Below are 26,985 nucleotides of genomic sequence, written 5' to 3'. Positions count from 1 at the left end.
CATAGTTGAGTGATGTCATACTTATCTCTTGCACTGACTAGACAAAGCATCAGGAAGCAGACAGATATGCATGTATCAGGTGTATGAGTTTTAAATGCAGGTGTGAAAGTGTTCATGATCACTGTGATGGTCTTCAGTGAACCCATGCTCGGCATACTGTCCACACACAACTCATCCAACACCAGTGTTTCTTTCTGAGTGATTTTTTTTTTTTTCTTTGTTTTTGGTACAGATCATTAAAACAAATTGTATATTTTTGGAAGAAGAAATTGTCCGCATGTTTGTCACGGTTGAATCCCCTCCTGGGACTGCTTCTCTCTCTGTCTTCGCTTCTTCACGTAGGCCTGAACATCTCGCTCTCCTCTCCTGGACTCCAGTAACCTCAGAATGCTGTCCTCTGGGAAAATAAGAAACCGCTTCAGGATTTGCAGGATAGTAACATTGTCACTTAGATTGGAATTTGCTCATTTTAAAATATTGATTTGATTATTATAGCTAGATATACTATTTAGCTCTTTTTGTCACAGTTCACCGCACCGCCAGAAGGCAAAGCTCTTGATTTGCCGGTTAATTTTCGTTTCTACCCTCACTTATGGTCATAAAGGCTGCGTCATTACTGAAAGAACGAGATCCAGGGTACAAGCGGCCGTAATGGTTTCCTCAGGGGAGTGGCTGGCGTCTCCCTTAGAGATAGGGTGAGAAGCTCAGTCATCTGTGAGGAACTCGGAGTAGAGACGCTGCTCCTTTGTGTGGAAAGGAGCCAGTTGAGGTGGTTTTGGGTATCTGGTAAGGATGCCCCCTGGGCGCCTCCGTAGGGAGGTGTTCCAGGCATGTCCAGCAGGGACGAGGCCTCGGGGAAGACCCAGGACTAGGTGGAGGGATTATATCTCCAACCTGGCCTGGGAACGCCTCGGGATCCCCCAGTCAGAGCTGGTTAATGTGGCTCGGGAAAGGGAAGTTTGGGGTCCCCTGCTGGAGCTGCTGCTCCTATGACCTGACCCCGGATAAACGCTTGAAGATGGATGGATGGATGGATGGATGGATATACTATTTAGATGACACACAACAATTACCTCACATTTGGGATCAGATAGTGTTTAACCACAGAAATACTGTGCACAGGGACTAGGTAGAAAGTGGGGATTAATAGGGGCCCAGCAAGTTATTTTTTTCTTCATAGGTTAATTAAAATAAAATCCGGCTTCAATGGTCTAAACACACTGACAGATCATACCAGGTCTGGTTGTAGACTGGTTTGAATGGGAATGGGGAGGGGGAGTAACAGAGGTTGGTTGGCCACCAACGACTAGTGTTTTTTTCAGGGGTTTTCCTGGCTTAGAATGGGACTTTTAGTACTTTGAATACTCTGGCCACGGTCTCCCACAGTACCAGCTTGGGTTGAATGCGTGTGCAGCCTGGCAAGTTAACGCTCAGGGAAAACCTACTGATCAGAAAAGTGACACCGCTCTCTTGTTGCGTCTCCATGTTTTATAGGCCTTTGTACAATTGGTTGAACCGACAAGGTCAAATAAAAATACTTATTATTATTTTTTTAATTTGGGGAGCCCATGCCTAGAAACGGGCTCGGATCATACCGTTCGGTTTAGGATGCATCAGAGGCAGTCGAATCTGAGCAGGTGTGGCATCTGGCTGTGTGCTGAGTCCATCTGCTTCCTTTCCTCCAGCAACTCCTGGTATGGCCTTGAGGGCCAGGAAGGCCTCGCCTTCAAAGTCATCTGTCCTCAAGGTGTCATGGTCCAGAACTGTGACGACCAGGCAAGCCCCTGGAGCCTGGCATTGATCCAGGGATACCAGACTGGGATATAGTGGAGACAGAGATCAGAGGATGTAAAAAAAAAAAAAAAAACATCTGGAAAGCTGATGGCTGTATAGGTTCACTTGGCAGTGTCAAAACGGAGAATGATGACAAGAATAGTGGCAAATATAAAATCAGCAACTTACAATTCAAAGGCCTCATCAAAAAGGGGATTGAGTTCACAGTTTTTGATCTGAGTGCAGCGAAGTTCTACCTCAGGAAAAATGTGATGAGGCTCCAGACTCAGCTGCACAAAGGGATCGCTGAAACCTGGCAAAAGCATCAAAGCATTAAGCCTTCAGGGAAAGGTTGCATAGCAATGTGCATTTCCTGAAACGTATATATGGCTGCAGTTGTCCTGCATAGTCTTACCATTAGAGTCCATTGGTATGAGGTTGACTGCATTCAAAACCTCGACTCTGAGTCTTTGGTCTGATCTCCTGTAGGACGTGAGGAGGGTGACTGCACCATATTTCTCTCCACTGTACACCTTCTGTTGTGCATACAGGAGAAACAGAGAGAAAGATTGAACAACTAGCATCAGTTTGCCGTAAGCATTTCTTGCAGGTGCCTTTCTCACCTGCTCCCAAATTTTCCTTTCAAGGAACTTCTCCATAAGCTGCCAGCTGCTCAGAGAGTTGTGAGTAAGGTGAGCTTTGAGAGCCTGGACACATAGGAGAGAAAGAATGGAATGTGAACGAAGCATATTATCACATACACGGTTTTCTTTTCTTTTTTTGAATGAGGAAATGTAGTCCCGAAAATATATAATTCAAGGAAATGTTGTCTTTGTTACCTTGTACTCATCAGAGTGGAGTGTGTTCAGAGGGAGTCCATTTCCCTCGGCGTGGAAGCACAGCTCCAGGCACTAAATTCACAGCCAAAATAAAAATGTACCATGAAACTCCATAGTAAATTTCCAACTATAGTTACGCATTTCTGTTGAGCCTAATAACTCAACTGGCCTATCGTCTTTGACTGCCTGTTTGGCCCTCGATACAACAATGGACGAAAAGCAGTCTTTTAAAACTCAACGAAGATAAAATGGAGATACTGCTGCTAGGACGTGAATGCCAGAGAGAGACACTTTAAATAGGCTTGGGGGATCTGGCTCACCATACCAAATCAGAAGTGAAAAGTCTTGGTGTCATTTTTCGACATTTGATTTAAGCTTTGAAGCTCATATTAGCAAAGTGACCCAGGACAGCCTTCTTCTACCTGAGAAATGTGACCAATGGATTCATGCTTTAATTACTAGGAGGTTAGATTATTGTATTGCACTCTTCTCTGACTGGCCTACCAAAAAGGCTGTTAGGACATTTTAGCTACCCTGCTCTGGCTCCCATTTCTTTTAGAGTTGCTTTTAAAATCATTTTACTCACCTACAAAACTCTTAATGATTAGCACCTTCTTACATTTCAGACTTTTTAACTCCTTATCAACCAACAAGAGCCCTCAGGTCCTCCTTTACTGGTATTTTAACTGTTCCGCAAATTAGCCCACAAAACAAGCAGAGAAACTGCTTTCAGTTGCTACGCTCCAAGATTGGGACCCAGCTACATTAGATATGCAAGCTACGGGGACACTTTTAAAAATCAACTGAAGACCTACTTTAGTTAGTTGTTAGCTTTTTCTACTGCCATTTTTACTATTTTATTTCTGTGAATTTGTATTTTTATTGTCTTCTATTCTAATTAACTTATTTATGTTGTCTTTTGCCTATTGGGCCATACTGAAAAGCACTTTGAGCTGCATTTAATGTATGAAAGGTGCCATACAAGTGAAGCTAATATTATTATTATTATGAAACTATGGCCCCTCTGTAAACCCCAGCATGTTGTTTTTGTACAGCTTTAGAGTTGCTGGTAAGTGGATTTGTTTGACTTTTGGACGGAGCTAGGCTAGCTCTTTCCTTCTGCTTACGGTTTTTATGCTAAGCTAAGCTATGTCTCCTGGCTATACCTTCCTCTCAGCAAGAAAGTGATTGGGCATATTTCCAAATCTTTAAGTGGAATTCTTTCTGAGCTAAAGTGCTACTATACTACAAATGCTTTCTTCTGCCCTGGCAGTCAAGACATCCACATGGCTGAGGACCGACCTGCAGTGTGTACAGCAGTCTCTGGCAGAACACCATGAGCCCTTCTTGCTGTGGATGCTGAGTAGCCACCTGGTGGAGGATCTTCACTGAGTTATTCCACAAAGGCATCAGGAGACTGGGCATGAGAGATAAAAAAAAAATCTGACACAATTTCACGAGGGGATGCGGAGTTCAAGACTGGATCAAATCAACATGGAACCATGAGAGCTCACAATGATAGAATTGTGACATATACTGTATGTACCTGTTGAAGTTTTCTTGAACAAGGTTTTCATTCATATACTGCAGCTCTTGCTCCAGGTATTGCATCAGAGGGGCTGCAGCCTAAAAGAGAGGTGGTTGGATATCAGGCATACATAAAAGACATCTGTATTTGTGTTATATGTTTGTATATTTGCCACCTACATCCTCTGTGGACTTGGAGGGAATCCTCCGCCTGGTTGACATGTTTCGGACATGAGTCTCAATGTCTCTGTTTAACTGGAAAGGCAGACAGAAGACAGACAGAGAGGTCATGTTGAAGGTTTCTCTATACTCGTATACATCATCATTGCATTTAGTTTCACGGATATAATGATGACTAAATGTTACACCTTTTTTCCAAGAGTGTCTAAAGCGGAGCGAATCTCTCGGCCAAGGACACCCTGGGCTTGCTCTAGCTGTGAGGGCAGAGTGTTGTGGAACTGGCTTTCCATAATGACATTTTGGGTCCGATCACGGAGCCCTGCCCAGTTCAGCTGTGTAGGAAGTCGGGTCAGTACTGACCGTAAGTGCTCCAAGTCATTCACCACCACACACAACTACAGAGAGAGTAGAAAGTGTAAATGAGTGTACTATGTAGCATTAAAAGTATTTATTTTCTCCTTGCCTGCCCTTACCATGTTGATGGCGCTGCCGTGGTCGGAGTTCTCAGAAAGCACCCTGACCCTCTCCTTCAGGATGTGACAGTAGTTCACCACAATCTTACACACATCCTGAAAACACACAGAAAGCAAAGATAGACCACAGTCGACGACCAGCATTCCCACACTCGGATAATTGGAACGGTATAGCATCTGATTAGGACCATGTTAATGACAGAATGCTGCACCTCAGTGAGTTTGACCATGAGCATGAAGGCCTCCTCAGGGTCAGGCCAGGACAGCTGCTCCCACAGCTGGCAGATAGGTTGGATACATGCCACCAGGTCCACTGCTGAGCTACTGTGTTTTATGGGCACAGCACCAGACTGCAGGGGTTGGAGCTGAGAGAAGAGATTAAAACATATCATGATAATACCGTGGATAAAATAAACAATGTTTATTATAATAGTCAAGTATCAAAAAATTAGTGTTACCTGGTCTACCCGTACAGCCCTCTCCACCCTATCCTGAGTTGTGCTGAAGGCCTGGTTCAGCCAATAAGGCAGAGCCTCTCTGAAGCCCTCTTGAAAGTTTGTTAACTCAAGTAATCCCCTGGAACAACAGTAATAACTAATAACATTTTCATGTTCTTTTGTCTGTATTTTGTTTGTTCAGTAGCACCCTTTTGTAGGCAGTGTGGGAGTTAGCTAAAAGTAACAAATAAACAGTTGAAATAATTAGCATTAGCTAAAAAAGTTAGCTAAAAGTAAGGAACTGAAATAATTAGCTAAAGGCTAAAAGTAACATGTAAACAGTTGAAATAGTTAGCATTAGCTAAAAGTGTGCTAATAGATAAACAGGTGAGATAATTAGCTAAAAGCAATGGATAGACATTAGAAAATAATTTGCCAAAAGTAAGCAGCTGAAATAACTAGCTAAAAGTAACAGCAAAACAGGTGAAATAATTAGCGCAAGCTTAACATAATGGATAAACAGGTATGCTAATTAGCAAAAAAATTGTTTATAGTACAACATTTTAGTAGCAGCAAACGAAACTGACCTAAACATTGACAGTTCGACTGTAATTCAATAATATCAAAACAATATCAATAGTAATGTAACAATATCCACTTTAAAGCAACACTATGTAACTTTTCCCGCTTCGGTTCCCCTACAGGTTGGAAGCGGAATTGTCCATTACATTACATTATGCAAGTTAGCCAGATCGGGCGCCTTGGATCTGCAGTTCGAATGAACTGGACAATATAATGTAATGGACAATCCCACTTCCAACCAGTAAGGGGACCGAAGCGGGAAAAGTTACATAGTGTTGCTTTAATGCAGTGTTACTAAACATCCACTTTAAAATAAACTGAAATAAACAAATTCAGAACATAACGGGTGGTATCTATCTGATAGGGAGGAGGGGATAACAGCTGACAAAAAAGTGTGTGAATAGCCTTTGATAACCAACCTTTTCTGTAAGTAAGCCTTGTCTTTATGGATGGCCTGCAGGCTCAGGTAAACAGGGAACAAACTGTTGGCTAGAGCCTGCTCCATGTGACCCTCAATCAGGGATAAGGTTTCCCTCACTTCATTTGCAAGCTATGGAGGAGAGAAGAGGAGAAAAAATGAGGGGAGATGAAATAAGATTGAATTATTAAAAAGACGTTTGTCAAGACACCTGGAAGTTGAGGGGACATAAACGGTTCCATTTGCCACTTACCAGAGAGTCAAACCTCTTATAGACCACAGTGAACACATCCACCTGCACAGCACTATAATCATGAGAAAAAACACATTCATGATTACAAGTAAAAATGCAATTTTGCATTAATTTTTGCAATTTTGAAACACACAGTTGTTTCTAATACTTTTTTTGGAATACGATTTGTCTAATCGGGACTTTATAAATAGTGCTAGCCAAAAGCCCTCTCATGCATTAAATCAAAGGTAAACAAAAGATGCGCTATACTTAACAACTTAATTGGAATTAAAACAACTGCAATGATAGAACAAAATAGGAAAATTAGATGTGGACTATTAAATATTAGATCTCTATCTTCTAAAGCAGTATTGGTAAACGATTTGATATCAGATAATAAAATAGATTTATTTCGTCTTACTGAAACCTGGCTGGGCCATGAAGAATATGTTAGTCTAAATGAAGCCACTCCTCCCAGCCTTATTAATACTCAAATTTCTAGAGGCTCAGGCCGAAGAGGGGGAGTTGCAGCCATCTTTGATTCAAGCCTGTTAATTAATCCTAAACCTAAACTAAATTATAACTCGTTTGAGAGTCTTTTTCTTAATCTTCAACATCCAAAATGGAAAACATTACAGCCAATTATATTCATTGTTATTTACAGGGCTCCAGGTCCATATTCTGAATTTTTATCTGAATTCTCAGAGATTTTATCATGTTTAGTCCTTAAATCAGACCAAGTACTTATTGTAGGTGATTTTAATATCCATGTTTTTTGAGTGTGCACAAGGCGACGCACTGTTTTAACCACACCCTCGACCTTGTGCTGGCATATGGTATTGAAAATGAGGATTTAATAATATTTCTGCAGAATTCGGTATTATCAGATCATTCTTTAATTACTTTCGAATTCTTACTACCTGACTATACTAAATTAGATAAAAGCTTCTACACTAGATGCCTATCTGACAGTGCTATAGCTAAATTTAAGGAAAATATTCCAACAGCATTTGACTCTATGTCATGCCTTAACATAACAGAGGATCTTTATGTTAACCTCAGTCCCTCTCAAATTGATACATTTGTAGACGGTGCTACGACCTGCCTACGGATGACTTTAGACTCTGTTGCTCCCCTCAAAAAGAAGATGGTGAAGCAAAAGAAACTAGCACCTTGGTATAAGTCCCAAACTCCCAAATTAAAACAAATCTCGCGAAACCTCGAAAGTAAATGGCGTTCCACCAAAGTGGAAGAATCTCGTTTGGATTGGCAAGAAAGTCTCAAAACCTATAGGAAGGCCCTAAGAAAGGCCAGATCAGACTATTACTCATCACTAATAGAAGCACTGTAGCCAGGCTGACAGATAGTCACAGCTCTACTGAGCCATCTATTCCTCTAGCTCTGAGTAGTGATGACTTCAAGAGCTTCTTTAATGATAAAATTATAACAATTAGAGATAAAATCTATGACCTTTTGCCCTCAAATTCTAAACGCAGGACCGCTAGAAAGAACGACTATTCCCGACATATACTTAGACTGCTTTTATCCTATAGACCTTCAACAATTAATGTTAAAGATATCCTCAGCTAAGCCATCTACCTGTCTCTTAGACCCTATCCCAACGAGACTACTCAAAGAAGCATTACCCGTGGTTAACACTTCATTACTAGATGTGTCCTTATTAACAGGTTATGTTCCGCAGTCATTTAAAATAGCTGTGATAAAACCTCTTCTGAAAAAACCCATTCGATCCTGAGGTCTTAGCAAACTATAGACCTATATCTAATCTTTCCTTAGAAGGTAGTTGCTAATCAGTTAGGTGATTTTCTACATAACAATAGTTTATTTGATGACTTTCAGTCAGGATTTAGAAAGCATCATAGCACAAAGACGGCACTGGTGAAAATTACTAACGACCTTCTAACTGCTGCCGACAAAGGACTTGTCTCCATTCTTGTTTTACTAGATCTTAGTGCTGCATTTGACACTATTGACCATTCAATCCTGTTACAGAGATTGGAACATTTAGTTGGCATTAAAGGAATCGCTCTAAGCTGGTTTAAGTCCTATTTCTCTAATCAATCTCAATTTGTTAACATTAACGATAAACCCTCCAAGCACGCTAAAGTTAGCTATGGCGTTCCACAAGGCTCAGCGCTTTGACCAATTCTGTTCACCTTATATATGGTTCCTCTTGGTAATATTATTATGCGGATGACACCCAATTATACTTGTCAATCTAACCAGACGAAACAAGTCAGCTAGCTAAACTTCAAGCGTGCATTAAAGATATAAAACCCTGGATGACCTATAATTTTCTGATGTTAAACTCTAACAAAACCGAAATTATTGTGCTGGGCCCTAAACACCTCCGAACTTCATTATCTAAAGACATAGCTACTCTGGATGGTATTGCCCTGGCCTCCAGCACTACTGTCAGAAATCTAGGGGTTATTTTTGATCAGGATATATCCTTTAACGCCCATCTAAAACAAACCTCAAGAACAGCCTTTTTTCATCTTCGTAACATTGCCAAAATTAGGAATATCCTGTCTCAAAACGATGCTGAAAAACTAGTCCATGCATTCGTTACTTCCAGGCTGGACTATTGTAATTCCCTAATGTCAGGTTGCTCAAATAAGTCCCTTAAGACTCTCCAGCTGATCCAGAATGCTGCAGCGCGTGTTCTCACAAGAACTAAGAAAAGAGATCATATTTCTCCTGTATTAGCTTCTCTGCACTGGCTTCCTGTTGAATCCAGGATTGAATTTAAAATCCTTCTCCTGACCTACAAATGTCTAAATCAGTGGTTCCCAACCTTTTCTCCTTGGCGCCCCCCCCCCTACTCATGTCTAAGAAAAGCTGAGCCCCCACAAAACTGAAGTTGAGGTAACTCTCGAGATAGAGCCTTACTTTCTTTTTTGATACAGAGCAGTTATCAGCACTTTTACATTTCTCCACCATGTTTCATTCATAAAATAGTGATGCCGTGGCGGCAGGAAAAATGAGGATGATAGCAGCTAGCAGCTGACCTGATGACAGCAAGGGCCACAGGTTAAGAGGTCCCGGAGGTTTGGCCTACTAAGTAGCCTAAAACAAAAATTTTCATACTGACTTTTGTACACATTATATAGTCTAGTGTATTATCATAATTTGTTTAACGTGCAAATATTTTTTTTTTACTTCAACCTTAAACCAGATAAAGACTTGCGCCCCCCCTGTGATCTTTGCTGCCCCCCTAAGGGGTGCCCGGACCCCAGGTTGGGAACCACTGCTCTAAATGGTCTAGCACCATCATATCTAGAAGAGCTGCTAATACCCTATTGTCCCACTAGAGCACTGCGCTCCCAGAATGCAGAGTTACTTGTGGTACCTAGAGTCTCTAAAAGTAGAATGGGAGCCAGAGCCTTCAGTTATCAGGCTCCTCTCCTGTGGAACCAGCTCCCAATCTGGGTTCGGGGGGCAGAAACTGTCACCGCATTTAAGAATGAACTTAAAACTCTCCTATTTGATAAAGCTTATAGTTAAGGAGTGAGGAGTTGCAGCGTCCGCCTAACCAGGCCCACATGCTTCTCTTCATAATTGTTAGATTAATAATATAACAAAAATAGAGGGAGGCAGGCCAGCACAGCCCGATCTGGCAGGGGAGAGTTTCAAGCCCGAACAGGCCACCTATGACCTGTCTCTCTTAGTTACGCTGTTATAGTTCTAGACTGCCGGGGGACTTCCTTCCTTCCTTTGACACACTGAACTGCTCTCTCCTCTCCCCTTTCTATTACCATTTGTGTGCATCCTGTCCATGAAATGCTTGTTATGAATCCTAGCTTCTGGGGAGTTTACTCCCCGGAGTCCTTATGTTTTTTCACCCAGCGTATTTCCTTGGAGAATGTTGGCACCAAGATCTTGGTTGCAGCTGTCGCCGTGGTCCTGCTGCACTCCCTTCTAAGCTCTACGGTGCCCTGCAGTGTAATGCTGCTTCCTGCTGAACCCTGCTGCTTCCTGCTACGTCCATCCATGCTCTGCTGGGCCACGCCACATCCTGTAACGCCCCGCAGCGCCCTGATATGACATGAACTACTACGAATACCATTTGAGGTCACTGTTCCATTATTAATGTGACTATTATCGCCACTGTTCATCGCATCCCCAACAGGCCCGTCAGACACCGCCTACCAAGAGCCTGGGTCTGTCCGAGGTTTCTTCCCAAGAGGGAGTTTTTCCTCGCCACTGTCACACTGCTTGCTCTTGAGGGAATTACTGTAATTGTTGGGGCTTTGTAAATTATAGAGTGTGGTCTAGACCTACTCTCTCTGTAAAGTGTCTTGAGATAACTTGTGTTATGATTTGATACTATAAATAAAATTGAATTGAATTGAATTGAAACCCAATTTGGTTTGGTTTGACTCTCACTGCAGACAGTTTGACATGTTATAGCAGGAAAAGCACAGGTGCAACTAATAACATTAACGAACTGTCCCAGTGAGCCATTCCAGTAAACCAGCACACACAAAACCAGGACCCTGGACCTGACCAACCTGAATGGAATCAAGTCAAATCAAATTTATTGTCAATTCTTTCAAAATATGTGCAAGACATACAGAGGAATCAATAATGCGTTTCTCTCCGACCCACGGTGCAATAAGTACAAAATATATACAAAATATAAAAAATACAATAAATACATTTTAAATAGTGCAAAAGTGAGACAAAACCAAACAGTATAGAAAATTAAATAAATTGAATACGTGCAGCCATGATCAAAGTTTACTTGAAATACCTGGTTACAGCAATTCAAAATGTCTGTCTATTAAAGGTGCACTATGAGTTCCTGCATGGTTTCAGCACAATTTAATTTTTGTCTCAAATCGTAGGCATCTCTCCTTGATCCGCTAGCTGCCTGCCCCCTGAATACAATGTGAAAAAGCCCGGTCTCGGGAGACAACACAGGTCGCAAACGTCAAACAAACACTAGGGGCACAGGCTGTGCACCAAAATACAACAAACCATTCCAGCCAATCACCGACAAGATGGCTGGGGGAGGGGGTGGGGATTAGTGACAGTCATGACAATTAAGGAAACATGGGGGGAGGGGCGAGCCTGCTCCGTTTTGTTTGAAATTTACTTGGAACGTCAACAGAAGTGACCAAGCAGGAACTCATAGTGCACCTTTAATGGAGAAAAAAACAACGCTAGTGCTTACTACAGTAGTTCAATTGTCCCACCTTACCTGACAAATACCCTATTCCAGGCATCCTTGTTGTGTTTTATGTCTAACTGCACCTCCTCAATCAATCTGGAGAGGGCGTTCACGATCTCTGTCAGGTCCTGTATAGCAGCATGGTGCAAAAACAACATGACTTTAGTATTATAAAATAAAATGGAGAAACCATATCAACCTCAATTCCACAATGTGAAGCCTTTCATAATGTGCTTGTCTTTACCTTAGTCATTGGCTGGTGCAAACCCTTTTTGATGGTAAACCACTCCTGTGTACCTGTCTGATATAAAAGTCCTAATATGAGTAATTAAAGACTTATGATATACAAACTGTTGGTAATAATATCACTAGTATGATTACTGACCTGTATGGCATCGCTGATCTCTTCATGTAACTCAAAGTGAGCTGGGTTCAGTTTCTGAAACGCCTGAGTCTTACAGATCTGGACCAAGATTCTGAAACAAAAGCACATTCCTTTTTTTTGCTTAATCTATGTATTTAATTCCAACAACTATGTTAGCAAATATATCAACACAACCATGTATACCTGAGCAGTGTGTGTAGTTTTGGAGTGGCACTGGGAGTTGGGGGGAAGATGTCTCTGTATTTGGCCACAAGACACAGTCCGTATTGCAGGAAACCATGAAGAGAGTCCCCAAGTTCCTGTTTCTGTTAACAGAGTGCAACACCTTTCTCAATCCTACTGTGTGCTAAGATATTAACTCCTGGTTTCTAAAATGCCTAAAATGCTGGTATTGGTATCGACAAGTACTGGAGTTTATGCACCGATCCGACAACACAGTAAAGCCCAGAAGAAAATCTACTTTAAAATAGTTTACTTATGTTCTTTTTCCGTTATGACTCACTGTCAAACTGCATAATAATAGAAAGCCATAAATATTATAAACAAGTCATGAACGTTTATGACATAACGCTTCTTTTAGTAAGAGTTTAGCCAAGGTGCTCTTAAGTAAAGGAACCAATCTCCCAACAACTTGGGGTACCTGTCCAACAGTTGCATCCCCCTCACTCTGACATCTCTCCATTTGTGCATGTGTAGGACCTGAGCATGTGTGTGTATTTCAGGCCTGTGTGTAGCGTGTTCTAACACCAGAGTAAAAACATTTTTAATTCCCCCCCTCAATAAATTATTATTATTATTATTATTACCCGCTAGCTTGCTAAATTGTTAACCTCATTGGCTTATATTTTGCCGTTGCCTAGCCGCATCACTCCACCCCTTGAACCATAACTTGAATGTCAAGCATATCTTGTACACGACTTCCCATGTCGTTAACCAAGCTCATGAGTTCCATCTGAAGGCAGCACAAGTTACCTTCCACCACTGACAATGAAGTGAGCACTACCTGTTGGTATGGCAACTCCTGCTGATGCCAATGGTACTCTACACTGGTTAGCTGCTGGAACAGCACGGACGAGTCCACCTCTAAACTCTGGTACAGCTTGCTGTAAGCCACCCACTTCCTGTTGAGGTACACACATCCACAAACGTACTGAGAAATACAACAAAAAGAGAACATCGCATGCGCACATTGCAGTGGTATATATATATATATATATATATATATATATATATATATATATATATATATATATATATATATATATATATAAAAATATGATATCAAAATTTTAATTCAATTTATAATAAATGTAATAATATTTGATGTACAATTCTGTATTAGACTGTTGACAGTGTTCCACTGTTATGCTTTACATCATACAAATCTCTTCAAATGTGCAAAATAAAACCTTAAACTATTTCATTAGTTCAGTTTTACTTAAGGTTTGTGTGGGATCAATTATTTGGACAGCAGAACTTTGTAAAAATATGTTCATATCACCTCATACAAGCCGATAAATTAATTATGTATTTAGAATGTGCTGCATCAATTTCTTTCAGTGTGTATAGAGCTCCAGAACTGGCTCCTGTCTAAACACTGATCTGATGTAATCTGTTATAAGTCTGCCTGATGTTAACGCGGTGCTTACGCCAGGTCCTGAAGAAAAGGTGAAAGGTCATTCTGCGTAGCATAGAGCTCCAGCAGAGTCTGAGCCTCGCCACACAGCGCCCCTTTCCACGGAGCAGAACTCTGAAAAAAACAAGCAAGATGGGGGAGTTAAGAAGAAAGAAAGAAATGAAGAAAGAAAAGCAAGCGATTTAAATGGGATTTTGAAAAGATGGAGTGTTCTTGTCCTTTACCTGTTGCTTGGAGATGTAAGCTTGAACAAACTGCTGCAGAATCCCACAGTAATTGATGTAAGCGCTACGACCGGCACTCAGCGTCCCGTCTCTCTGTCGGTCATAAAACGCGAACCCAGTTTTTAAAAATGATGTATAAGAATACATTTAATAAATTGTTGTAATATTTTATGCCCACTTTTTCATCATACTTGAACACAGGTGTCAGTAACTTCACCAGAGGCCATAAATCCCAGTTCCTCTTCCAGTTGCACACATTTCACCATGAAAACCAGCTCTTGACATTTTATTAGTGCACATTTCTTCATTTATTCTAACAGACATTTTCATTCTTAAAACTATGGAAGAAGAGTAGGGCCACATGTAAAAAATGTATTTGAGTTCTGAGTTTAAAGTCAGAATTCTGAGAAAATTCTGACTTTTTTCCTCAGAATTTAGACTTTATTCTCAGAATTCTGAGATTAAAGTCAGAATTCTGACTTTAAACTCAGAACTCAATAAATGTTTTCACATGGTGCCCTAATCCTCTTCCATATAAAACCAACAATGAGTTATGGGATGAGAATGCACGATTTTACCGCTTTATGGATGAACTTGAGATTCAGGTGGCACTGGCCGCGATCAGGATACGTCTCTGTTCTGGGCTCCAGATTGTACCAGTGGTCTTCAGTACAGTGGAGATCCTAAAGTGAGATGATACAAATGAGTGTTAGACTGGGAAGACAGTGAAAAGTAAAATAGCAGATATCAAAATAAAAACATTTACTACCTGTAGTTTTAGGACCACATTTCCCAAAAAGTCATCTGTCCCTTTCTCCTTTTTGGCTTCCTTGATCATCCTAAACAGGTACAAATAGAAACGTTCACCTGCTTTGCTGAGTCATCTTTTTTGTGTGAGTCACAGAGAGAGTGTAATACCTTCTTAAGCTATTAAAGTTGGTTTTGATATCCTCTAGTTTCTGAGTGAGCGAAACCTCTTCGTCTTTATCCCTGAAACAGAAACAGCACTGTTAAGGTCAATGTACTGAAGAGGAGGATTTCAAAGGAGAAAAAGTGAACTCGGGTTTTTTTATCTCACCACATCTCAAGGTGGAAGCTGGCACCGGCGATGCCTCTGAACTCTCTAAACCAAAAAGGACAAAATGATAAGAAAAACAACAGATGTTACCTGACATAAGTACACACATGTAGACTCACAGTATGAAGGTTTGGTTCCAGATGGGGTTCAGTGTCTGCTTCTTTATGTCTGACTGGTAGATTTTGTCATCGGATACGGCGTCCTTTACAATAGATTTACTGGGTTTGGCTCTGGACCGGCGTGTTCGGCTCTCCTCCTCGTCCTCCATTATGGTCAGCAGGCAGTATGGGTCACTGAAACCTGTTCAACACACACAAGATCTGCAGTAGACTTCAATTCAATTTTATTTATATATACAGTACAGGCCAAAAGTTTGGACACACTTTCTCATTCAATGCGTTTCCTTTTTATTTTCATGACTATTTACATTGTAGATTCTCACTGAAGGCATCAAAACTATGAATGAGCACATATGGAATTATGTACTTAACAAAATAGTGTGAAATAACTGAAAACATGTCTTATATTTTAGATTCTTTAAAGTAGCCACGCTTTGCTTTTTCAATAATAAGGGAAAAACTTCCACTAATTAACCCCTGACAAAGCCCACCTGTGAAGTGAAAACCATTTCAGGTGACTACCTCATGAAGCTCATTGAGAGAACACCAAGGGTTTGCAGAGTTATCAAAAAAAGCAAAGGGTGGCTACTTTGAAGAATCTAAAATATAAGACATGTTTTCAGTTATTTCACACTTTTTTGTTAAGTACATAATTCCATATGTGTTCATTCATAGTTTTGATGCCTTCAGTGAGAATCTACAATGTAAATAGTCATGAAAATAAAGAAAAACATTGAATGAAAAGGTGTGTCCAAACTTTTGGCCTGTACTGTATATCAAATCATAACAAGAGTTATCTCAAGACACTTTACAGATAGAGTAGGTCTAGATCACACTCTATAATTTACAAAGACCCAACATTTCCAGTAATTCCAGACTTGAGAGTGTGGTGACAGTATTTCATAATCCAGAGATAGCAAGAGATTACTCCAGAAATACCACACGCAGTTAACAAGAAGTGATAGGAGGGGATAAAACATGAGAACTGAAAGTCACCTACAACACAACACATCAGTATAGAGGAATTTAACCAAGGTACGGAAACACTGCAACATGTCAACTACAGAGTCATTTTCAAAATGTAATCTCAAGAAAACACTTTACTTTAACAGGCTGAGTGCTAATTTCAGCATGCTAAAATGCTCGCAGTAACAATGCTAACATGATGATGTTTGGCAGGTATCATTTTTACTATGTTCACCATTTTAGTTTGACAAGTTTGCATGCTAACATTTGCTAGCACTGAACACAGTTCAGCTGAAGCTGATGGGGATGTAATTTGTTATACAGGTATTTGGTTGAAAACCAACGGATTGGACACATTTAGGTCTAATGAATGTGCTAGAGGGAAAAAAAATCACTACTCATCAATTGTTATAATTCATCCTGAGGGGAACATGTGTCTGTACCAAAATGAAATGGAAATCCATCCGAAAGTTGTCAAGCCATCTCACTATGTAGCAAAAAATTTAAATCTCCAGATTTTGTGCCAAACCACTGAGCAGCTGTTGAGATCATTCTGGCTAAGTGAAAACGTTATGCTGCTGGTGGTCCTAGATGGAAAGTCAGGGGGATCACCAAAGTCATTAGGATTCATCCTTACCACTGACGTCTTTTCCCAGGATTCCCTTGGCTTCCTTTACAGTGGCCATGAGGCAGTATACTGGGGGCTGTAACGGGTCAGATAGTTATTTAGATGCTTTGGTACTCAGACAGCCACTTATTGCTGACTCAGACATGCAGATGACATAATTTCTGCCACTGGTAAACTGAACGGAAGGTGGGCGAAAGTTAAGATGATTGCTATGAATGATATAGGGGTATCTAAAGGCGCATTCACTGGAACAAACATGCTGACTTCCTTTTCTCACCTCTGTGCTCCGTACTTTCTCGGTCAGACTGTTGTGCTCTGACTCTGTCATAACGAAAGCCTGGTAGATAGGACAGATGGAGCGAGAGAGAAAAAAAAAATCAGTGTAAACCAATTGTACGCCAACACAGCAGTGGAGTTATGTGTTATGTGTGAAGCCATGGTGCTTACCTCCTTGATGTGCTGTTGAAGCTGGCTATCTGTGAAGACCTCAGCTGATGACGGTTTACCCATCTTATGAGCGATTGTGTACAACAGCTCTTTATACAGAGGCTTCAGCTTTAAACAGAAATAAACAGAGTGAGAGCTCGGTTGGAAAAAAAACAAACATTTAATGAGAAGTACAGCACATAAATAGTGATACCTCCTGCTCCTTGTGCCTCTGGGCTTTCTCTTCTGGGTTTTCATCTTCCTTGAAATCCTAAAGGAGAAGAGCGTTACATTTTCTTCATGATTCTGTCAGAGTGTAAGATATTCTCAGGTTACATTTGAGGTATTTGAAGGTTACGTAGTGTTGCCTACCCTCCTTTCTCGCATTTTCCTTGTCAACCCCAGTTTACGTACATGGCCAGGCGATAACTGAAGATAAAGACAGAAAAAGGCAAAAGGCAGCCATGACAAAACACTTACTTAAAGGTCCCATGGCATGAAAATTTCACTTTATGAGGTTAATGTGAGTTCCCCCAGCCTGCCTACGGTCCCCCAGTGGCTAGAAATGGTGATAGGTGTAAACCGAGCCCTGGATATCCTGCTCAGCCTTTGAGAAAATGAAAACTCAGATGGGCCGATCTGGAATCTTCTCCTTATGAGGTCATAAGGAGCAAGGTTACCTCCCCTTTCTCTGCTTTGCCTTCCCAGAGAATTTGGCCTGCCCATGATAAAGAGAGAGACATCATGGCTTGCAAACAAGCAAAGTGGCAGTTGGTCAAGGCCACACCCCCACCCTCCACCTTGCCCCCCCCCCCTCTCGCCTCCTCAATAGCAGTTAAAGCTACAGACACAGAAATGGCACATCCTAAGGAAAGCTCATTGGCTCTAGTGGCTGTAATTCTGCACCAAGGCCGAATTTCAGGAAAGAGACTTCAGATACAGTATTAGGGGACCACTAAGGCCTATATAAAAGAGACTTCAGATACAGTATTAGGGGACCACTAAGGTCTATATAAAAGAGACTTCAGATACAGTATTAGGGGACCACTAAGGTCTATATAAAAGAAACTTCAGATACAGTATTAGGGGACCACTAAGGTCTATATAAAAGAGACTTCAGATACAGTATTAGGGGACCACTAAGGTCTATATAAAAGAAACTTCAGATACAGTATTAGGGGACCACTAAGGTCTATATAAAAGAGACTTCAGATACAGTATTAGGGGACCACTAAGGTCTATATAAAAGCATCAAAAAAGCAGCATGTCATGGGACCTTTAAAGGACCATACCAGTGACTTCACATGTAGACCATTTAGTACAAATTATGAATACTCTACATTACTGTGGACTGTTTCCCAAAACATGCTGTAGTGTAAATATATTTCCCCCAATTTTCTAAACAGCCATTGGTTTCCATTCATTTCCACACAGATGAGGGATTATTATATATTATATATTATGCTGATTTATCGTCCAAACATCGGTATCGGCCAGAATGCGCCTTGTTGACTGCAATCGGCCTGTTGGCAAATACAGTAAGAGGACATTCACCGATTGTGCAGAAATCTGCAGTCACCAAGCCTAAGACACTGCACTTAAATTAGATTAACATGCACAAAATGACAAATAATATTTATCGAATACTTCTTTAAGACATCTAGAAAAAACCTTCCTTTGACAAGCAAAGCTGCAGCCAGCTGATGTGTTTTACCTGTCTGAGTCTTGATAAGCCTTGTTCCTGGAAAAGGATAAAAAATATAAAAGTGCTTATGTTTAAATACAGGGAATCGAATCATGATGTCAAAGTAAATAGTTATTTAAACAGGTATTTGAAGGTCATATCATCTCATCATCAGCTCTTTAAAATGAATGTGTCCTTAAATATCTCCATTAGCATATAACAGTCTCAAGAAACATTGGTGCTTTTTACTGCTGATAAGGCCTGCGTTTGTTAGTGACTTCCTCTATTGCTGATAATAAAAGTGACTTAAGAGGCAACAACCCACACAATATCAAACCAGGAAAAATGACCTTAAAGGGAATCCTGAAAGTATGCAAATAAACCTGCACCTAACCAAAAACATGCAACCAGTTTTATTATGTTTGCATATGATAGCAATTTTGCAAAAACTACTGTGTGGTCAAAACATAGCTTAATAAACATTACGAGTCTCCTCCAAATGTGTTGACTGCCGACAATTGCAACATACGCAGAAACACACCGTGTGGCTGTCTTCCGTGACAAACATGCTTCATTCTGCATCATCTGATCCAAGCATACATCTAAAACAATTATGAATCATAGTCACAGCATCTTGAAATAGCCATTTGGATAACATGAGTCAGTGTTTTAGTGTGATTTGAACACTGCTATGACTCAGCTAACAATTTAAGGTTTGGGGGTTTTCACAAAGATAGAGAGAGAAGAGAAAATGATCAGCCAAAAGCCTGACAATGGGCGCAGAATTGATAAGAAGACCTAGCGATACAAACACAAAACACATTCAAAACAAAAGTAGATTTTTACAATTTGTTTTTTACTAGGTGAAAGAAAATCGTAAAAACCTTTTGGTTAGTAACTTGCCGAGAGCCAAAATTAAACTAAAATGTAGTATATTTTAGATCCAAACAAGAACATTTTTGTCCATACCTGTTCAGGTGTTTGCAGTAGATTGTCTCCGGTGCTGGTGGGCTCACTTTGACTTGACATTATGATGCTAATATTTAACAGCCAGACTCCTGCCTGGTAAGCTGGCGTACTCGGTGTGTGTGTGTGATATATAGGGAAGCTGTGTGTGTGATGTGTTTAGATGAACTGTAACACAGCAGCCGGAAGTCATCACTTCCTGTAGAAGGTGGTTATGTGAAAAATTGTGACTTATGTTTTTTTTTTTTTCATCTAGTGCCCTACATTGTGCCTGAATTCAAAACAACAGATCTCAGTCACTTAAAGCTAAAAGCTAAAAGCCAAACCCAAACCGTTGATCTGTTGCATGGCTCTTTGATTGTAATTGTAGTTAGGGTTTTACATGCCCAGGTCTACTCTTCTTATTTTACTGTTAGCAGTTACCATGGAACCCATGGTGAACCTAAATCCATGGTGCAAATGAGGTAATGAAACAACATGTAACGTGAGACAGTCCACAGCAGTTCATCTGTGGTTTGTCTATTGTTAGCCCTACTCCCATTAGGGTGTATACTCCCATTAGGGTGTATACTATTCAAAAATATATTTACTCCATTATTAGGGCCCGAGCGCCGACAGCGGCGAAGGCCCTATTGAAACTGAAGGAATTATTGTTTCTTTCTTTCTTTCTTTCTATTATTATTTTCCCGTCAAATGAATTGGCTTTTTGAGGGGCTTAATATATTCAAAAACTCACCAAATTTGGCGGTCGCATCAAGTCTGGTGAAAATGTACATATTTTAAGGGTTTCGGGAATAGGCGCACAAAAATGGCTCGCTAGCGCCCCCTAGAAAGTTAAGAAAATTGAGCCCCTGCAGTGCGTTTAACGTAGACTCACGAAACTTGGTACACATATGTAACATGTCAAGATGTACAAAAAACTTCATTAGACCCATACCCTAAACCCAACAGGAAGTCCGCCATTTTGAATTAAATGTTAAAATTTTTTTGGCCATTTCCACGTCGTACTTTAACGAACTCCTCCTAGAGATTTCATCCGATCAACTTCAAACTCGGTCTGTGCCATCTTAAGAGGTTAAAGATGAAAAGTTGTTAAAAGAAAAACTTTTCGTCATAGGGCGTGGCTGTGGCAGGGCGCGATATTACGAATCCCACTATGGCCACGCCAAGACCCGCCCTTCAACAGCGTTCACACACTACTATTGGCCAGGAGTCCATGCCTACATGTACAGGTCCTATCCCCTGACCAATCCCCTAACCCTAACCTTAACCAATCAAGCTGCTTCGTAGGGCGGGTCTTGGCGTGGCCATAGTGGGATTCGTAATTTTGCTGGCAGGGCGGCCATTTTGTGCGTTTTGCCGCCGAAACAGGAAGTGAATGTAACTCGAGTGTATGTTGTCCGATTACCTCGAAACTTTTCAGGATTCATAAGAGTACAACCCTGAGGACAAATAAAGGCCGATATTTACTTAAAGTCATAGCGCCCCCTAGTGGCAACAGGATGTAGGCCTAAAAGTCAAGGTGCTATACTTTAACAAACTCCTCCTAGAGATTTCTTCCGATGGACTTCAAACTTGGTCTGTACCATCCCAACACCTTAACGATGAAAAGTTATTAAAAGAAAATTTTTTCGTCAGACGGTGTGGGCGTGGCGTGGTGGCCATTTTGAGTTTTTAGCGATGAATAAAGAAGTTGTTGTAACTTGAGTGTACGTTGTCGTATCTGCCCAAAATTTCTCACAATTGACAAGGGTCCAGGCCTGAGGACACCTACAGGCCAAAATAGACTTTTGGTCATAGCGCCCCCCGCTGGCATCAGGAAATCTGCCTTATATGACAAACATCATCCGATTTACATGAAACTCAGAATGTGTGGTCTACATGTGATACTGAGCCGCCCCCTATACTTTAACCACGCCCACTTACTCAGGCCCCATTTGAACCGTTTAAGGTAGAGTCTCGTGTGAGGTGTCATTGAACTCAGCAGACTTCATTCTTCATTGGTGATGGTTTTACCCGCCCCCTAAGCTTTAGCCACGCCCCCTTTCATAACATTTGAACCGTTTAAGGTAGAGTCTTGTGTGAGGTGTCATTGAACTCAGCACAGACTTCCTTCTTCATCGGTGATGGTTTGACCCGCCCCCTAAGCTTAAGCCACGCCCTCTTTCATAACATTTGAACCATTTAAGGTTGACACTTGTGTGAGGTATCAATGAACTCAGCAGAGAGTTCCTTCTTCAATTGGTGATGGTTTTGCCCACCCCCTAAACTTTAGCCACGCCCCCTTTTATAACTAATGACCCGTTTCATGTAGACCCTTGTGTGAGATATCATTGAAATCAGCACAGACTTCCTTATTCATTGGTGATGGTTTGGCCCACCCCTATGCTTAAGCCACCCCCCCCATTCATAAAACCTTACCCATCTAAGGTAGAGTCTTGTGTGAGGTATAATTGAATTCAGCAGAGAGTTCCTTTTTAATTGGTGATGGTTTGACCCGCCCCCTATGGTTAAGCCACGCCCCTTTCATACTTTTTGACCGTTTAAGGTAGAGTCTTGTGTGAGGTATCATTGAACTCAGCACAGACTTCCTTTTTAATTGGTGATGGTTTGACCCGCCCCCTACGCTTTTGCCACGCCCCTTTTCACAGCTAATGAACCGTATGATGTAGAGTCTTGTGTAAGCTATCGTTGAACTCGGCAGGGACTTCCCTTTTCATTGTTGACGATTTGTGGTGTCTGAGTGCCGCGCAAATGCACGGTCGCAAGGAGCGCCGTCTGCCGGTAACCCCGACGCGTGCAGAGGCACGAGGGCCCGTCCATCGCTGCTCGCAGCTTTAATTGTTTCTGTATCTCCAAACCTTTATATAGCTGTAGCTGTATGACTGTGCTTGTAAAATATCTTGGTGGTACATTTTTTGTCACAGAAAAATGTGATCACAATATGATGTTTGGAATTTAGGGGGCAATATTTAATTACAAGCATAAGAATGCTGGATTAGCTGTTAAAATTCTTCAACCGGAAATTTCACTGTAAAATCTGACAGGTTGATTTTAAAAAATTTAGGAAACTGATTGCCTTGCAAAAATTAAGTACATATAACTAACTTAGTCTTAAGTTAGATTTACTTTATATGTATATGTTAGGTTGGTTGTATTTGCCTAATTGTGTTAAGTTGTTTAGAAATGGCATGTTACATTACCTTGTTCTTTCTAAGCGTATGTTATACGAAGATTTGATGCTTCACACATTTCACTTTGTTTGTAGTACGTAAAATGTTAAACGAAAACTTAAATGGATAAATGGTTTAAACACAAATGATATATTATAATACTGTATGTATTTTGTACTATTGTTTTTTCTATACACTTTTGCTTCTAAACAAGTGACATTTTGTCATTCTTACTGAACAATTACTTTTTTAGCTTGTTTATTAAAACAGTTGCCGGTGAATTGTATCTTGATTGAATAATTGATTAATTGACTAGTACTTTCTGCTCTAATGTTGTGCATCAGCCAAAGATAGTATGTATGTACAGTATGTACATGTATGTATGTATGGTAGCAAAAAACATGAGCTGTGTGTTGTGCCAGAGAGAAAAAAAAAAGAGAGCCAGATTGAAAAAGATCTCCAATCTTGTTTACTAAACCACACCGTGAATTTGCATCGACTTCCATCTTTCACAACTAAGATGCGGGTACTTTTGCAACCAGACCACACTCCATGCCTTGACTCATTCTAAGAAGTGCTGTTCTTTACTGTAAGAGGCACATGCCCTATACTGGGCATGCACACAAGACATCATAGCCTGCATCATTAAATAATCGTTATGACCCTGCCCTATTCATATGGCAAAGCATTTAAAGTATTTTCCCGTACATAATTATGTTGGCCTGTAACTCATTTGGAGCAGATCCCTGCCCCGTGAATGTGTGTAGGATTCACTCTGCCTAGTAGAAATGTCACAATGCAGTAAAAGTCTCCTTCATTAACAGATATACCTTTATGAAAGTGTCCTTCCTCAAGAAAATGTGAAGTGTGACGTTTTGTAGTTGGTGTTTAAGCACTTATGGTTAGACACTAACTACATGTTGTTGCTATGTAGGGCCTATTTGTGACACGTGCAATGACAATAAAGTTGAATTATATAAAAAAAGTATTTTTGTTTTCATTCGGCTCAGGTGCTGCCCAAAACCGCTCGGATGCTGCACCTAAACCTTATAATGGCAGGAAAACCCCTGGAAAGGATAATCAGATGATGCATATTAAAGGTCCCATGGCATGAAAATTTCACTTTATGAGGTTTTTTTAACATTAATATGTGTTGCCCCAGCCTGCCTATGGTCCCCCAGTTGCTAGAAATGGTGATAGGTGTAAACCGAGCCCAGGGTATCCTGCTCTGCCTTTGAGAAAATCAAAGCTCAGATGGGCCGATCTGGAATCTTGCTCCTTATGAGGTCATAAGGAGCAAGGTCACCTCCCCTTTCTCTGCTTTGCCCGCCCAGAGAATTTGGCCCACCCATGAGAGAGAGACATCATGGCTTTCAAACGAGCAAAGTGGCAGTTGGTCAAGGCCACATCCCCATTCTCCACCTTGCCCCCCCCTCTCTCCTCCTCAATAGCTACAGACACAGAAATGGCACATACTAAGGAAAGCTCATTGTGGGACTGGCTCTAGTGGCTGTAATTCTGCACCAAGGCTGAATTTCGGGAAAGAGACTTCAGATACAGTATTAGGGGACCACTAAGGCCTATATAAAAGAGACTTCAGATACAGTATTAGGGGACCACTAAGGTCTATATAAAAGCATCCAAAGAGCACCATGTCATGGGACCTTTAACAACAACAAAATGTGTTAAACAAGAATCTTTACTACATTTTAACAATATATATAGGCCTATAGCCATTTGTGGTGCCATAGTTAATCAATTCTTGGCAAAAATGTCCAAAGTCATCTTTGAATCAGTCAATTTCTGCTTATGAATGTGGCCATGTGCTTCTATCTAGTACCAACTGTGCAAAGAAAATAAAATATATGTCCATATCTAGGTCTATAAAATGCTACATTTCTTTCTTTTCTTATTCACACAAAACAAATCAAGAAAATGCAACGTCCGCCAAACTTTTATAGTATTTTTGTTAATGAACTAATATTTGGCGTAGAACCTTTATAGCCGTATCAATTAGATTAAACATTATTTTTCACCAAATTAGATATTAAGTTAATATTTTTAACACAACCCATAAAATCCCCTTTTTCAGTAAATACTGTTTGTTTACATAACAAACATGACTGTGTGACGTCACTTGGTGGGCGTTCATAGATGGTGGGCGTGCCACACGTATGGCGGAAGAGCAGGTGCAACACCAAATCCAGCAGCATTATCACAACAAACGTTATCAACACTGAAGGAAAGGCTGCCGAGACTGCAGTGCGCCTTCTGATACAGGAACATAACCGTTAATCGTTTTGTTGTCGGTAAGTCTGGAGGCCCGTCGACATGGCTCTGAACCAGAACCACTCGGAGTCCGGCGGCGGAGTCATCATCAACAATAGTGAAAGGTAAGCGGGTGCGAAGGGCTTGCTAGCTGTTACCATTACCTAGCTAGCAGACGGACACGTTTTACGGTTTGTCCGGGGAGAACGTCACACCAAACTAATAAAAAAAAAAAAAAAAGAATGAACAATGTATCTCTGGTGTTCTGCTTAATTCATGAATATACTTTAGCTATTTGCCAGGAGCACTTGCAAATTCGGCATATCTACGTTATTAACGTTAACGTAACGTTACACAACAGCTAGCTAGCTAACGTTAACGTTAACCAACGCTAATTTATACGAAATTATCATACAACCTAACGTTAGTGTCATTCTATCATAAGTAACGTTAACGTAGCTAATGTTGTGTTGGCGGTAGCGAGCACCGTGAAGCAGTCTTCTGTAGCTGTATTTTATATTTATATAAACAAAAGTTCTCATATCCAAAACCACTCCAAATATGTTGCACACAAATGCTAGCTAGATGGCAAGTAACGTAAGGCCGCATTAATTGTTAAAACGCCATGTTTGTTAATGGAATATTCGCGTTGCATCTTACAGAACCGGGGTCTCGGACTCGTAGCTCAAACATGGCCTTCAACCTGTTATATCATCACTGCAGTCAACCATAAGAGGCTTCACGTGATTAAATGGATATTTACGTGTTGTATTTAGACATTAGTATTGTCGAGGGTAAAATGCTATTTTTAATCATATTGTAACTGTAGCGTAGCAGTTATGGCAATAACTGTTACCGTGCTGCTGCATTGTATTCACCATCTTTACTCTGACCTGCTTTAACGTTACTATAAAACGTTTGTTTTGTCACATCCGGATCAAGTCAGGACAATTTATGAGTTAAACTCAGGCAGATTCTTCTAGACCATTCTGGAGAGCAATGATAAACCCATTACAGCTAACCCAGAACCAGTAGTAATCCCTGGCACTAGCTAGATGGCATGTAACTGGACAGTTGCACAATAACCCAGTGATCTCATTTTTAAGCTTTTGAGTCAAATATGTTGTCATGATGGTGGGGTTTGTGTCATATTGTTAATCAAACCAAACCCATATGAATGAATGATGTTGTATTTTTGTACATTTTAAAATATGAATGTCATAGATTTTTTTTTTTTCCATCAACAAATTGTTATGTCCTGTGATCCACTGATTGTGTTCTTGTGTCTATTTCTGTCACTAGTGTGTTGATGAACTATGATAACGTGGAGCTGGTTTTCTGTGATGCGGACAGTCTGCCTGAAGCCTTCAGAAAGAGCAAGAAGGGCAGCATCTACCTAACTCCATACAGGGTGAGAGACATGACCTAGATGTCTTATTTGTTATTAAGCCACAGCCTCACGCTGACATAATACTGACACAATTTACAGCAAGTACACAACAACCTGCAGAACTCTCATTCCACTAATAAGCAGTTTAGGTTTATCTTTCCCTAAGTTTTATAAGATAGTAAGGAAAAAGACACTGCTTTTTGAGTTCACGTGAGTGATGATATGATGTTAGTTGCTGATATTTTCTCTCAGGTGATCTTTGTGGCTAAAGGGCGGGATGCGCTGCAGTCTTTCATGATGCCCTTCTACCTAATAAAGGGCTGTGAGGTCAAACAACCTGTATTGGGAGCCAATTACATCAAGGGTACTGTCAATGCAGAGCCC

General features: G+C 40.7%; 2 protein-coding genes across 2 annotated transcripts in view; one reads left to right on the top strand and one right to left on the bottom strand.

Annotated features, from left to right (window-relative positions):
* unc13d (unc-13 homolog D (C. elegans)) lies at positions 1-19,918 on the bottom strand. Its single transcript, XM_028567121.1, has 34 exons — positions 19,774-19,918; positions 18,835-18,861; positions 17,493-17,549; positions 17,335-17,391; positions 17,142-17,249; positions 16,972-17,031; positions 16,704-16,770; positions 15,101-15,281; positions 14,982-15,026; positions 14,822-14,893; positions 14,673-14,742; positions 14,482-14,586; positions 13,904-13,996; positions 13,693-13,793; positions 13,047-13,164; positions 12,227-12,348; positions 12,044-12,134; positions 11,903-11,959; positions 11,689-11,786; positions 6,483-6,534; positions 6,231-6,361; positions 5,251-5,368; positions 5,005-5,157; positions 4,793-4,888; positions 4,508-4,714; positions 4,320-4,394; positions 4,159-4,238; positions 3,915-4,029; positions 2,613-2,684; positions 2,397-2,480; positions 2,189-2,309; positions 1,963-2,086; positions 1,596-1,816; positions 1-397 (listed from the first exon to the last, which is right to left on the bottom strand). The coding sequence occupies exons 1-34, from the start codon at positions 19,831-19,833 to the stop codon at positions 285-287; spliced, it is 3,351 nt and encodes a 1,116-aa protein (XP_028422922.1). The 5' UTR covers positions 19,834-19,918; the 3' UTR covers positions 1-284.
* A 5,177-nt stretch (positions 19,919-25,095) lies between these two features.
* wbp2 (WW domain binding protein 2) overlaps positions 25,096-26,985 on the top strand; it is a 9,515-nt gene continuing 7,625 nt past the window's right edge. The window contains exons 1-3 of the mRNA XM_028567131.1: positions 25,096-25,336; positions 26,514-26,622; positions 26,854-26,985. The exon at positions 26,854-26,985 is cut by the window's right edge and continues 4 nt beyond it. Coding sequence (XP_028422932.1) covers positions 25,275-25,336; positions 26,514-26,622; positions 26,854-26,985 — 303 coding nt within the window. The 5' untranslated portion in view covers positions 25,096-25,274. The remainder of the gene's footprint in view (positions 25,337-26,513; positions 26,623-26,853) is intronic.

Source organism: Perca flavescens, chromosome 21, assembly GCF_004354835.1.
Source record: "Perca flavescens isolate YP-PL-M2 chromosome 21, PFLA_1.0, whole genome shotgun sequence".
Lineage (NCBI taxonomy): Eukaryota > Metazoa > Chordata > Actinopteri > Perciformes > Percidae > Perca > Perca flavescens.
The sequence above is the reverse complement of the archived record's forward strand: the minus strand, read 5'-3'. Positions and strand labels throughout refer to the sequence as shown.

Excerpts from the sequence above, each read along its gene's own strand:
- unc13d (XM_028567121.1), bottom strand. The coding sequence starts at position 19,833 with ATGTCAAGTCAAAGTGAGCCCACCAGCACCGGAGACAATCTACTGCAA. Across the intron at positions 14,894-14,981 it reads AGCTTCCACCTTGAGATGTG|GGATAAAGACGAAGAGGTTT; the intron begins GTGAGATAAAAA and ends TTTCTGTTTCAG. Across the intron at positions 6,362-6,482 it reads ATAAGAGGTTTGACTCTCTG|CTTGCAAATGAAGTGAGGGA; the intron begins GTAAGTGGCAAA and ends TCTCCTCCATAG.